Genomic DNA, 14,167 nt, shown 5'->3' on the forward strand with positions numbered 1-14,167 from the left:
CAGTTTTGCGGTTCAATAGAAAATCGTATTGTAAAGATTATTATTTATAATTTTTTCTAATAAAATTATATGCGTTACATTCTCGGATGTGTTATCTGCTATGAGATTTCAGCTGAACCAAGCGAGAGAAAAGAGGAAAGAGCGCTTTAGGACAAGAACGAGAGATTGACAGCGCGAGACGAACGAAGTGAAAGAACGACATGTGATTGACAAGGCAGATATTCAGCGAGACGTGACGCGCGCACGTTCCTTCAGCCAAACTTTTGTCTTTCTTTTAAATAAAAGCATCCATTCTGTCCTTTAAACCGGTTTGTCTAGCTGGCCAACATTCTCTCTTTCTTTTTACTTCTTTCATTCCCATGTCGATGACTTGTGGAAAATCGCCAAGGCAGGCTCTCGGCCGTACGCCAGACGTTAACCTGCCTGTCACTATAACACCTGCAAAGCAAAGTGAGTGATCCGAGAGACGAGAGGATATATTTTCAGGGTAAACGCTGCACTTTTATGGTGGTGGCATCAGGGAGTCTGTGTCTAGAATAAATTGTCCTGGAGGAATTTTTTATCACGAGTGTTTTTTACAGCTGTAGCGCCATCTAGTGTAACATCAAGTTATTTTACATGTATTTATTTAGCTTAGCACAACACAGTGGTTCCCAACCTTGGTCCTATAGAGTCCATGAAAGTCATGACTGCACAGTTTAAATAATAAATATCTCTCAAATCAAACACACCTGATTAGATAAGAGAGGCAGGCATCCAAAAATGTGCAGGGTTGGGGTTGGGAGCCACTGTGGTTTTGTTCGAAGGGACTTATTGGAAAGAAAACATAGGCCTACTTACAGTAAGTATTTTATTGTATTCATCTATTATTTTCTGTAGATTTCAATCTTTAAAGGCCGTTTTCTCAAAATTAGTTTTTTCCAGTAATTTTCTCATGTTGACAGTGATAAAAAAAAAATTCAATAATCAAGAATCCCCTGTTAAAACCTTTGACTGAAAGAAGTCAACAAAAATGAAACAAGAATTTTGAACCAAGAATTTGAAACCCTTATCCAATGTTCAGATTTCTGGAAATGATGCAAATTAGTGCATATTTAATTAGATACTAACTCATTTCCATATTTAAATAAAACATTTTAGAAAACTTGTAATAGGGCCTACATTTTTTTTTTTTTTGCAATTCTTGATGTATTCAATCAACTGGGGAAGTATGGTGATATCTATTAGTTTTTACATAAAATATTAAGTAATAATTAATAAAATAATGATTTACAATTTTAATGTTTAATACAATGATCATTATAATTACATTATAGTGTAATTCCAGGAGCAGCAAGTAATACTGATGTAGGCTATATTTAATATATAATTATTTCCTGGAACAGCTTTGACATAATTATACAGTTAGTCATATTGTTAAGTTAATATTTGAATATGGACACTGTATAAAATGGTTCTTACTGAGCCCAAACATACCATGTAGACATAAAATATTTCACTCATTTAAAAAAATATTTTTACACATACCATAAAAATAACAAATGCACAAAAATATTTCAGGGAAAAAAATGACATCATTAAAAAAAATGTTTCACCTGATGCCAGAGGTGTGAAACATTATTCTCACATCATCTCTGATTTTATTTCAAAGCTGAGCACTCTTCCCATCAATCTGCATGTCCTATGAGTTGTATAGAAATTAAGTTCACCTGAATATGCATAATAGTTATAATCATAAATGAAAAGAAATTACATAATGTCATCAGAAATGAATGTATAATTTTTCTTGGCTTAGAAGATCTTCATGGTAATGTTAAACTAGCTGTACAAGACAGATGAGCATGACTCCATGAGTGTGGATTCTGGGATTTATTTATCCAGCCTAAGAAAGCAGGATCTGCTGTGAGAAAACAGCACAGCAGGATTTAAGTGGTGTTTATAAACTACCAGAACTTGTGTAGATGTGGCAATGTTGTGCGGGTGGTCGTGTGTTACTATGCAAGCTGTTTTGACTGAGGAGAATGATTCGAGGTCAGAAACTCATGAGTATACTTATACAGAAGTGCACTGAACTGTTTTATTTCAAAAGAAAAGGAAAATTATTCTATGACTCTATTCTATGAAATCTAAGTCTCTCTGTCTCTCCCTTTAGAATTTCCTGAGACCAGACAGGGTGCCTCTACCTCTACTGGAGGTATTATTGGTGGTATTATTTGTGTGATCATCCTCATAGCCATAATTGCAACTACCATAGTGATGGTCCGCAAATGCCAGAGGAAAAACATAGAGTAAGTACTGCCACCTCTTTCATATTGTCTTTGACTGGTACCCTGGTAAAAACAAGTTACTTATAAACAGTGTTGGGGAAAGTTACTTTTAAATGTAATGCATTACAATATTGAGTTACTCCCTTAAAAAAGTAACTAATTGCATTACTTAGTTACTTTTTATGGAAAGTAATGCATTGTTACTTTTGCGTTTTTTGTTATTTTTTGTTATTTTTTTACATGAGCTGGGCATGCTCCCGATTTCTCTCAACATGGGGACAGGAGTGGTGTCAGCCAATAAATGAGAAAACAAAGTAACTCGGATATTTTGTTGTAAATTTAAAAGTAATGCGTTACTTTACTCGTTACTTGAAAAAAGTAATCTGATTATGTAACTCAGGTTACTTGTAATGTGTTACCCCCCCAACACTGCGGATAAATGACCGGTGAATGTTTCCCACTTTACTGATCGTCTGTTTGTGTCTGTTCTTGCAGCCGTCCACCCACTCACAAACCTCCTCCTCCTACGAAGACATATTCATATTCAGACAGAGTGAGTAGAGCCGAGAGATTCATACTCTATTTTACAGAGCAAATGCAGCTGAGTTCATTTTAAATTTGCTATATATATACAGTATATATATATATATATATATGTCCAAAAGTCTGAGTCCAGTCCACATTGAAAATCGAGGATTCCTATAGCCTTGAGATGAACAGAAAGTTTTAAGAAAAAGTTGTAAGTTTTGATTTTTTTTTAAAACAATATGACATTAAGTGGATCGGAAATATTCAATATTCTGCACGCTACTGTTTCTTTTACTATAATGCACATTGAACATTCAAATAATTTGACACACTGCACTTAGTGTACATACATGTTTTTACATTGTACTTATATATTTAAAAATACCTGCATGTAATTACTGCTGTAATATATTTCTGTAATTACATCTATAATTACACTGTTGATTACACCCTAACACTACCCATTACCCTATACCTTTAAACCTTTTGTAATTCAACATTGTACAATTACCTAATAATTTTTTGACAAGTACATAGTTTAAAGCACCTAATATAAAGTGTGACCTCTGTCACTAATCAAACAAGTATACTTGTAACGTTGATCATGTTAAAAATCTTTGTACAGACAGTCAGATGTTCTTGCATTCATTGAAGCACAAGATGCTCTTTGGATTATCTCAAATCATGCTGGAGATCATGATCATCAGGTTTTACACTAACCTGTGAAGTTAATGTAGCTTGAGTGCTGCTGTCATCAAAGCAAAAGGGGCTATGATGGGAATTTTAGTGGAAATGCATGAAATGTTTTCCTTTAAAATAGTGAAAGTGCTTTTAAGGAAGATGGAAATTCTTGTGATTCTTTTATTAGATTTGCTCAGTTCCTGTTTTATGATCTAAGAAGTTTTATTTCCGTTAGTTGTCCAGCCAACATTTCTAATTTTAAAAATTAAAATTAAAAACTTTCCATTAATTTTTTATTATTATTTCATTTTATATATATATATATATATATATAAATACATATATACAGTCTGAAATAAATCTACCAGAAAATCTGAAATTCTTTCAGAAGAAACTTTCCACCTATAATTATGCTAGCTTGTTTCTGCCACTGAATAAAAAAAGTAATTTTACTTTTTATCTCACAATTGTGACTTTTCTTTCCTCTGAGAAGTGTGAGTTGTAAACTCGCAATTGCGAGAAAAAAGTCAGAATTTTGAGCTAAAAAGTAAAATAACTTTTTTTCTTTTTTATTCCGTGGCAGAAAAAAGTTTCCATAAAGCGCAGCGATTGACCCTTTTCTTTTCCTTTTGTAGCCGAGCATCAGTAAACTTGAGTCTGATCCTGAGCTCATGCACCATGACACCGAGAAAGAGGAGCCAATGACAGTAAGAGGCCATTTCTCTCCCTCTCTCTATTACTCTAATCCTTTGTAGCATTTAAGATGGTAAATCATACATATTTGATGGCATGTTCATTTTCCATGCATAATTCAGGCTTATTACTCACAGATCATAATCCTCTCTATCATAGAAACACATATGTGCTTTGACTCTAATCACAACACTCCAATCTCTACTCTGACAGGATCATTTAGTATACTATGATGACAAGGATCATCATGAGCCTTCCTGGGAGGACAATAAGACTCCTTACCATGATGACAAAGACGAAGACGGAATGATGGGAGAGGAAGACATATATTACATCACTTCCTCTGCCACTAGAGGGAGCAGTTTCATGTCACCAGCTGTGATAGTGTAGGGAATCTAGGGATCATACCGAAAAGGTTTTTATACTGTAACTTGAGCACAATTGTACTGTTTTATATTGTAATATGAAGTATGGGGTTGATTGCAAAGGCTTTGATTAACCCAAACACTGTAAGGGCCTTGTTCTTCAGCGCCCAGTTCATAGAGACCTCAATGAGTAGATGTAGTTGTGAACATGCACGATTATTTGTCCTTCTGTAGCTGATAAAGGATTATGCCATTTTTTGGTTGACTATGAATGTGTATTAAAGCAGCCATGAGGACAAAATGAGCCAGTGTGATCAACATACATTATTGAATCATTATTATTTTAGTTATTATGAATAGCGATGTAATCCAATGAAATTTCCTTCTTTCTGTTCCTAAACTCTGTATTTTTATTTTTACTTTGTACCTTACAAGATTTAGTTTTTGTATTAATTTCTTGTTTTAGTAAATTGCATTAGATTGATCATCCAATCATTTGCACCCTCCTGACTTTTATGGCATACTATATAATTGCATTGATTTGATTTGATTTTTTTTTCATTTGCTCGTTATATTTGTTACGTTATTTTCCAGTGTACTGCTATGATTGTTTACGCTCAATAAACGGGGTGATGCGCTTTCTAGGTATTTTATGTATGCATCAGTGACAGTGTATTATCCTCAACAATATGCGTGAATGGATGAGAGTCTTAAAATTGTGTGTGCAATGGAAATATGGAAATATGACCTTTTGTACAATGGAGTTCACAAGCTCACATGTTGCTATACAAGTACGGCAATTTTCAGCTACTTTTAAAGAACTATCATTAAGAAAAATGTAATTGTCTCATGAATATTGTTTTATTTTGGTTTTGGGGCCATTGCTACCATATTTAGGCCTACCAATAGTAGGCATTCAGTTGCAGCCAAGATAAATACAGTCTCGTTTAATGTTCCAGAAGTATCTAAACGAACAGCCAAACCAACAACACCAACAATATTAGGCTACTCACTGTAAAACGCACAAACACACAAGAATATACTCACTGCGTAGATGCTGTGACGGTGGTTTGTTTTACATCACACCAGTGGAGGGCGCGCGCTCACAGATAAAGAGCATTAGTAGTTCCCGCAGGTGTTCAGTGGTGAACACTCAATAACTGCAGTTGCATGCTAATAACCATCTTAAACTAACAGGTAAATAGTTTTCTACAACCTAAAATCATTTAAAACTGTCATCAGATTGTGTATTCATCAAGAACGAGTACCCTGAGGTCAGTCAACAATCTTTCCTACAGTCTAAAATCGTAGAAACAGCACAGACATGCTAACTAATAATACAAGGCTAATAATAATACATTTTGTTTGTAATGTGCTTTTTTTTGCACTCAAAGCGCCACAACAGTGAGTGTAAAATAGAAAAAGATGCAACAACAATTAAAATGAAATAAATAACCAACAAGTGGGTAAAAAAACTACCTTAAATACATAAGTCTTATCAACTTCTTGAAACATTCCAGTTGAAGCATTTCTAATTGTGATAGAAACAGCATGTGGAATGGGCTAAAAGTTAGGGCCAAAAATAATGGCATGAAATGTGATTTAGTGATACTGGTACACTGCAAGTGTAACAGACATAGAGAATTTGTGGAGAATTGATGAGCATAATAGTTAACATAACATAAGGATGAGGTGCTGTAAGGATGTGGTGAAATGGGCTACTGCTGTCAACAAGCTTTTCAATCATCCCCTTCAGCATTGCTTTTTCTGTTCATTTACTGGCAGTAATTGAAGATGGAGCCTGTCAGCAGTAGGACTGAAAGGTGTCCAGAGCTGTAGAAACTCCCCGGGGCTCTCAAACCCCCACACCCTCGTCCCCATGGGTGTTCTCACATCCACAAACACCATAAGAACACAAATAATTAAAGTTTGAATTCATTAAAGATTTTAAGGTCGAGGTCGGTGCAACCTGTCACTCACATGAGATTGTAGCAATAAAAACCACAACGATCCAATCCATTCCCGATGGACAAAATCAAGTACTGCCCTACATTTTTCTAATTCAAGAAGCCATTTCACTTGGATGTTTGTCACAAAAGAAAAGAAAAGACTAAACTTCCATTTCATGCTGACTTTGTTACATACAATGGGATTCAAAAGGCCACTAGTGAAAATGTTTTTATTTTACATTTTTCTATTTTAATAAAAAGTGTTGTATTAAAAATGATTAGAACAATAATTTTAGTACAAATTTAATTGAAAACTGAAGATCTTTGAGGATTTATTCAAATTAAGACCCCATTGTGTCTTTTCTTCATCTTATCTCTTCTCACATAGTCTCGTGTCCTACCTTTGCAGAGTGCTGCAAGAAACCGCTGATGAAATCGACATCCCCAAATAATCCAAAATATCGTGCAGAGGCCCTGGTTGTGGGTTGCCCAGGGACAGCTGTTGCTTGGCAACAAATGACATCACCACAGCAACAATTCTCATCCTCATCAGTAGACCGACAGAAAGTGTGAGAGAAATAGAGAGAAGGACAAAGTGTCTGGCTCTGAACTGTGTGGTTGGCTGGTATGTCATTAATATGACAGCTGTGTTCTGGATTTAGAGCTGCCCTCGGAACAAAAAAAATTGGGATTATTACTGAGAAACTGTCGAAGAGAAGCCTTTGAATTATATATATATATATATAGTACCAGTCAAAAGTTTGGAAACGTTACTATTTTTAATGTTTTTGAAAGAAGTCTCTTATGCTCATCAAGCCTGCAGTAAAAAAAACAAAAACAAAAAAACAGTAATATTATGAAATATTATTACAATTTAAAATAATGGTTCTCTTTTTTTTAATATACTTTAAAATGTAATTTATTTTTGTGATGCAAAGCTGAATTTTCATCAGCAAGTACTCCAGTCTTTGGTGTCTTATGATCCTTCAGAAATCATTCTAATATGCTGATTTGATACTCAGTTATTATCAATGATGGAAACAGTTGTGCTGTTTAATATATTTTTTTTATAACTTTTTTCAGGATTATTTGATGAATAAAAAGTTAAAAAGAACTGTATTTATTTAGAATAGAAATATTTTGTAACAATATACACTACCGTTCAAAAGTTTGGGAAAAATAACTATTTTTTTTAAAGAAATTAGTACTTTAATTCAACAAGGATGCGTTAAATTGATAAAAGGTGATGGTAACGATTTATATTGTTAGAAATGTTTTTATTTTGAATAAATGCTGTTTTTATGAATAAATGCTGTTAACGTTTTACTCATCAATGAATCCTGAAAAAAGTATTCCAAAAAAAATATATATTAAACAGCACAACTGTTTCCATCATTGATAATAACTGAGTATCAAATCATCATATTAGAATGATTTCTGAAGGATCATAAGACACCAAAGACTGGAGACACCAAACTTTTGACTGGTACTATATATTTCACCTCAAGCATGCTTTTCACCGACACTGTTGTCTCAAACTGTTGTCGCAAAACTCTTTGTTATGGTGGCAGAACTGTGGGATGTAATTTAAATTAATTTACATAATTTTTACAAAATATTGAATTGGGTTATGTTGAATAATCTTTATATTATCATTGTTTTGAAATTGCTGATCTGGGTAAAATTAAACATATACATAAAAGGTATTTAAAAAGTAGCAAAAATAAAAGACGACATACTGTAAAATGTTTTAATGTGAACTGCATATAACAAAATTTTTTAATAAAAATCAACCCCTGGGACACAAATTCATTGATCACAAATAATTTTTAATAAATAAATTCAAAGAATAAGAAACCTGGATAAATGACTCCATTTCACATACAATCATTCATTTAGGATCTGTGTGCTTTATACAGAAGGCCTCGGGAACATCCTCCACCCCTCGACTAAGCCGTCTAAAAATAAATGAGAAGAGAGGAGGATGAGCAGGCGGAGAGCATGGAAGGATAAAAGAAGAAGGTTAAAGAGGGTGCAGGTGAAGTACACTTTCCTCTGATCCTTCCTTGCTCTCTGCCAATCACAGTCAAATGTGTGCATGTACTTATTAGCACGTGTCTCTTCCTTGCTCACACAGTCTGATGGACAAACTCCACCCCTCCATTTCTGTCTGTAACCATGTGTCTGACTATGATGAGCATGGCAGCATGTGCACTGTTGTCATGGCTGGTGAGTAAAGGCCGCTTCCATGTAGAGTAGAGCACACTCAACACAAATAGTTTCCACAAATACTAATAACACAACTGTTGCTTAAAGTCAACATGTAATGACATTCACAACACATTTTACGTTATAATGTGATGTATTTTGAAGTGAAACGGGATTTTCAAGAAGAAAAAAAAAATGTTGAACAGGACTTGATTTTATCCAGCAGGAATTAATTGGATTGTAAAAAGTGGGCTTAACGTACTGGAACGCAGCCAAACCTGAATGTCTAATACGCTATGTGGCTATTCATTAACATTATCCAATAGCCTGCATGGCCTAGGTGATGTCAGCGGAACAAGTTTTTAGACTTTGGTTATTTGATTACATATTGATTATAGATTTGATTATAGATGATTTGATTTTGAAGCTAAAGAGATTTTTTTCTTTGTAATATCATGCACTGATGAATTCTTTGTTATACCAGGTAGGCCTATGTGCATTGCGGAATTAGGGTTAATGTGCATGTCATGTTGATTTTAAACAAAGGACTGATAAAATGTTGTGTAACTACTTTACATTTTGTTTCGAAATGTAATGATGAGAAGCAGCTGGAGTTAACCAGGGCTCCAGGATCATATTGCAGATTACACCTCGTATTACTAATGCTGCACACTCTGTCACGATTTGAGAAGCTCAGATATGACGTCAGGTGAGATTTGGAAACCATCTACAATGACAGAAATATTTAGGAACTATTTAGGAACATATTCGCATGCTTTGGACAGTCACGGAAACACTGTGCATTGTGTTAAACAGTATCTTCAGCGTTTGAAGGGTAAAATGTCAAACGGCGACAGAAAACGTGACAGCTGGAGTGAAGAAAGTCCATTCAGGATAAACTTGATAGTACAGTTGGCAATATATACAGTAATAGGATGATGCGCAACGTTAGAGCTTTTGTGTAAACATTGCATGAAGTGTTCGTCCAGTCAGAGACACTGACACTGCAAATATGTAAATAAGGACGTTAACCCAGGGTTAGGAATGTACAGTCTGAAATGTCAGTTTATGAATACTCAAGATTAATTGTTAACCTCGGGTAAATTATGAGCAATGTGAAACTTGAATCAAGATAACCCAGAATTTATTTTACCCATGCATGACCCAAGGTTAACTATTTCAGTATGAAACAGTAGCACCTCAATGCAGTACACGAGATCCGGGGGGCGGAGTTGGATCCAGATATAAAGGGTGGAGATTGGTAGGTTTAGGGGTGGGTTTAGGGATTAAGGGGTGGAGATGGGTAGGTTTAGGGATCAGGGGGTGGAGATGGGTAGGTTTAGGTACAGTGCTATGCATAAGTTTAGACACCCATGCTAAAGTTGACTAAAAAGAGGAATAAAAAATCATCTTTTGGAAATTGAACTTAATGCCTTAATTAAAAAAATTAGGAAAAATCCAACCTTTAAGGACACCAATTTTCTTTGTGAATGAATAATGTATCGTAAATAAATAAATGTTCTTCCTTAAAATACAGGGTGCATAAGTCTGGACACCCCTATGTTAAATTCCCATAGAGGCAGGCAGATTTTTATTTTTAAGTATTTATTTATTTATTTATTTTTTTTTTTAGGATACTATGCATCCTGATAAAGTTCCCTTGGCCTTTGGAATTAAAATAGCCCCCCATCATCACATAGCCTTCACCATACCTAGAGATTGGCATGGTTTTATTTCAGTTAGCCTAATAGCTAGTTTGATTTGCATTGAGAGATGATCTTATGGAAAGTACCCCATGCCAATCTCTAGGTATGGTGAAGGCTATGTGATGATGTGGGGCTATTTTAATTCCAAAGGCCAAGGGAACTTTATCAGGATGCATAGTATCCTAAAAAATAAATAAATAAAAATACTTACAAATAAAAATCTGCCTGCCTCTATGGGAATTTAACATAGGGGTGTCCAAACTTATGCACCCTGTATTTTAAGGAATTTATTTATTTACGATACATTATTCATTCACAAAGAAAATTGGTGTCCTTAAAGGTTGGATTTTTCCTAATTTTTTAAATTAAGGCATTAAGTTAAATTTCCAAAAGATGATTTTTTATTCCTCTTTTTAGTCAACTTTAGCATGGGTGTCTAAACTTATGCATAGCACTGTATATGTAAGGTGGGAGGAGTCGGATCTGGATCCGACTCCTCCCCGTGGATTTCATGTTCCGCAGTGAGGACCATCTCATATGAAAAGCCCATATGAGGGTTAATTTTAGGGGCATGGTTAGGGGAAAATATGAAAATGGGATTTGCTTAGTAAAAAGACCATTATGTCACAAACAAGAGCAAAATTCTTGGGATCAAATTTGAGATTTGGGATCAAATACAAGATCGTTTGGATACACAGAGGTTGCTGGCTGCTAAATAAAGTTTCCTAAATACTTATTCGGAGTCTGCTCTCTGTTCAGTGACACATCACACTTATTAGAATTTTAAGTGTGTGATAGTTGTATCAGAAACAGGCCTCACTGTGCATCTGCGTGTTATAAACACAACAGCTCAGCCTCTGCTCCAAAACCCAGTGCTCTTTCTCACTGTCCTCTATAGCAGCATCCGAACAGAAATGGAACTTCATATAAGTGACTGATTTGGAACGCTCTACATAGGCAACAACTAAATGTGTCATATTAATAGCGATCTGCACCCAAGGCACACATGAGACTCGCCTTGCAATTAATTTCAGTACAGGCAGCATGAAAGAAATGATGTGATGATAAGTGAATATAGTGAATTATAACATAGCGAATGATTCCACGGTATTTAAAGCCACTAAGCCCACTTTACTACATTTGAGACAGCTAAGAGGATGCTATTCCTCAGTCACGTGACTGCAGACCCCCTATAGTTACTCTTTGTGTGTGAAGAGTAATAGAAGCTGTGATTAGACAGATTGATTAAGATGCTTAGTGGACAAGATCTCTTATTCTCTCTATGTGGACTAAAGTAGAGTAGAGACCATCTCTACCCCAGAATCATATACAGAACCTCTCTCTCTTTTTCTGACCTCCCTCCTGGTTCACCTCTGGCCCTGAGGCGGGCAAGTTGTTCTGGACTAGAGGAGGAGAAGTTGAAAGAGGAGACGGAGGAGGACACCTGGACAAAATGGTGAGTGAGAGAGAAATGAGTGGGGATATTTTAGGTGGAAGATAGTGAGAACCTTTCACTGGCATTGTCTGGGTGATGGGGGTGAGTAAATAATAGAATTTTTATTTTGGGTGAACTAATTTAAAAATTATTTTTATAACTATAAAACTATATAATATTATATAATACAATATAAACAATGCAATACAAAAATGTCCCCTTGGCATACAGGACATTAGTCATATTGATTTTGAGGGGTTGTCTTAAAACAATGTAAGGTGGAAGAACTGACATTGTCCAGTCGGAGAGGATTGGGTTTTGTCCACCTGCTCAAATTAATTCAGCACCATATGGTTCACTGTAACTGGTGAGATAAACACATAATTAGTCAGCACTCATGAGATCACACTGGATCAGTTTTTGTTCCCTCCCTCGTAATTTCTGCTCTGCTGAAAAGAGTGGTACTGCAGGTCACCAGCATATGTTGGGTCTTTGGATGCCAGTGTGCTGGTGTCCCCACCAGGATTCTTAAAATCAATTTTGGAGTTTTTTTTATTAGGAGGTATATTAGATTCTGGTTCCATTGCCAATTCACTTTACTGTTTTGGTTCCTTTATTGTACTGTAAACGATTCTCTTATTATTAATTTTGAGGGAGAAAGTATGGAAACTGTAATGAAAATAATTATTATTGCATAAGTACACTTAGAATTCATGTTGGATTAGGAGATCATTTGAAATTTCAGCTGAACATTATTAACAAATAAGAAAAGATTTATACAATTCTTTAAAAAGCTTACTTTTTTATACTGTAGCAACTCTGTTATCTCTATTAAATGGATAATTTAGATTTAGTTGATCTCAAAGTGACAAGCCCTTGTGAAAAAGGACACTTTTAGCATACATTTTAAAAGAGTACTTATTACTTTAAAACTTTTAATTTGCCATTACTACAAAGTACATTTTTTAAAAGGTGTACTTAAGTGTGTTAAGAAACAGTCATGAAAATGTTCTCTCTTTGTGTAGCTGTTTGTAAGGCATTCCATAAAAAAAAAATCCTTTCCATTAATTAATTATTTAAGCTATAAAAAAAAGAAAGAATAAAAAAAAAGCTTTAAGAACATGGAAACTCATGAAACGTCTAGGTTACATATGGTAACCCTCGTTCCCTGAAGGAGGGAACAGAGACATCATGTCGAGACCGACGAATAGGAATCTCGCTAGAGAGGCCAATCTACTTTGAGTGAAACTAAACGAGCCAATGCACATTGGCATGCAATCATTTGCATCAGCTGTTCAGCCACTTAGTGGGGGTATATAATGAGCAGAAGGTGCGATTGCACTTCAGTTTTTTGCTGAAGAGCTGAGCCGATAAGCTGGCTGCCCCAGCGGACCGCAGCAGATGTGGCGATAGGACGTGGCGTCTCCCTTCCTTCCTTCAAGGAACGAGGGCTACCATATGTAACCTAGATGTTCCTCTTCTGTCGGTCAGTCGACGCCACGTCGAGACAGACTAATAGGAATCCCTACCAAAGCACAGCTGCTGACCCCATCCAGCAAGAATGGGGTCATCCATCCATCCATCCATCCATCTTCTTCCGGTATTAATAGTTATTAAAATGACTTTTTTCAGAAATGTACTCTTTCTGAAAAAAATCTCAGTGATATGGCAGCCGTCGATTGAGTCAGCCCTGCAAACCTGTTGGTAGATAACTTAGTGGATAGTGGAAATATCCCAGATGATGTCCCACCAGCAGAGAGGCCTTAAGACCCTGGGTCTTACCAGCTCAGCTCAATAAAAGTCTACATAATTTTTTCTTAATTTATATACTGTAAATTTAAATGTTTATGTTGATTTTGATATGTTTAATGTATGTTGTAAATAGTTGGAAAAAGTACTTTTACGTAGCCAATTGAACAAATGATTTTCATTTAACAATTTTGTTTGAAAAAAAAGGTATAAGAATTTGTTTCATGTAGAAATTATGACCGTCATTACAAAAATAAACAATGTCCAGAACAATTCATTATCTTTTATTTACACATTTAAAGTTGCATAAAAATAAATAATGTACATAATTTTTCTTTCCTTTTAAAAAAAATAAGAGAAAAAAGTTAAACAAAAATATATAGAACAAATATACATTTTTCAATCATTCTCTCAAGAAGAGAAAACAGCCTGTCCATCCTCTCCCTGCTCTCTTCGCCTCTGCCTCTCTCTGTAGTTGCATGTCTTCTCTGTCTCGCCTCCTCCTCTCTGTCTTGCTGCCGTCGTGCTGCTGCTGCTGCTGGTGCTCATGCTGGTGCTTCTACTGCTGCTGCTGCTGGTGCTGGTG

The 14,167-nt window shown here is 35.4% G+C and overlaps 2 protein-coding genes across 2 annotated transcripts in view; both read left to right on the forward strand.

Moving 5' to 3' along the window:
* The window catches only part of LOC308704978 (nectin-2), a 76,945-nt gene extending 71,759 nt beyond the window's left edge, over window positions 1-5,186 (forward strand). The window contains exons 7-10 of the mRNA XM_081389728.1: window positions 2,153-2,288; window positions 2,763-2,820; window positions 4,112-4,183; window positions 4,383-5,186. Coding sequence (XP_081245854.1) covers window positions 2,153-2,288; window positions 2,763-2,820; window positions 4,112-4,183; window positions 4,383-4,559 — 443 coding nt within the window. The 3' untranslated portion in view covers window positions 4,560-5,186. The remainder of the gene's footprint in view (window positions 1-2,152; window positions 2,289-2,762; window positions 2,821-4,111; window positions 4,184-4,382) is intronic.
* A 6,445-nt stretch (window positions 5,187-11,631) lies between these two features.
* The window catches only part of atp1a3b (ATPase Na+/K+ transporting subunit alpha 3b), a 39,020-nt gene continuing 36,484 nt past the window's right edge, over window positions 11,632-14,167 (forward strand). The window contains exon 1 of the mRNA XM_081389039.1: window positions 11,632-11,853. Within this exon, the coding sequence (XP_081245165.1) occupies window positions 11,851-11,853 (3 nt within the window). The 5' untranslated portion in view covers window positions 11,632-11,850. The remainder of the gene's footprint in view (window positions 11,854-14,167) is intronic.

The sequence above is a fragment of the Scardinius erythrophthalmus genome, assembly GCF_964197995.2.
Source record: "Scardinius erythrophthalmus genome assembly, chromosome: 16".
NCBI lineage: Eukaryota > Metazoa > Chordata > Actinopteri > Cypriniformes > Leuciscidae > Scardinius > Scardinius erythrophthalmus.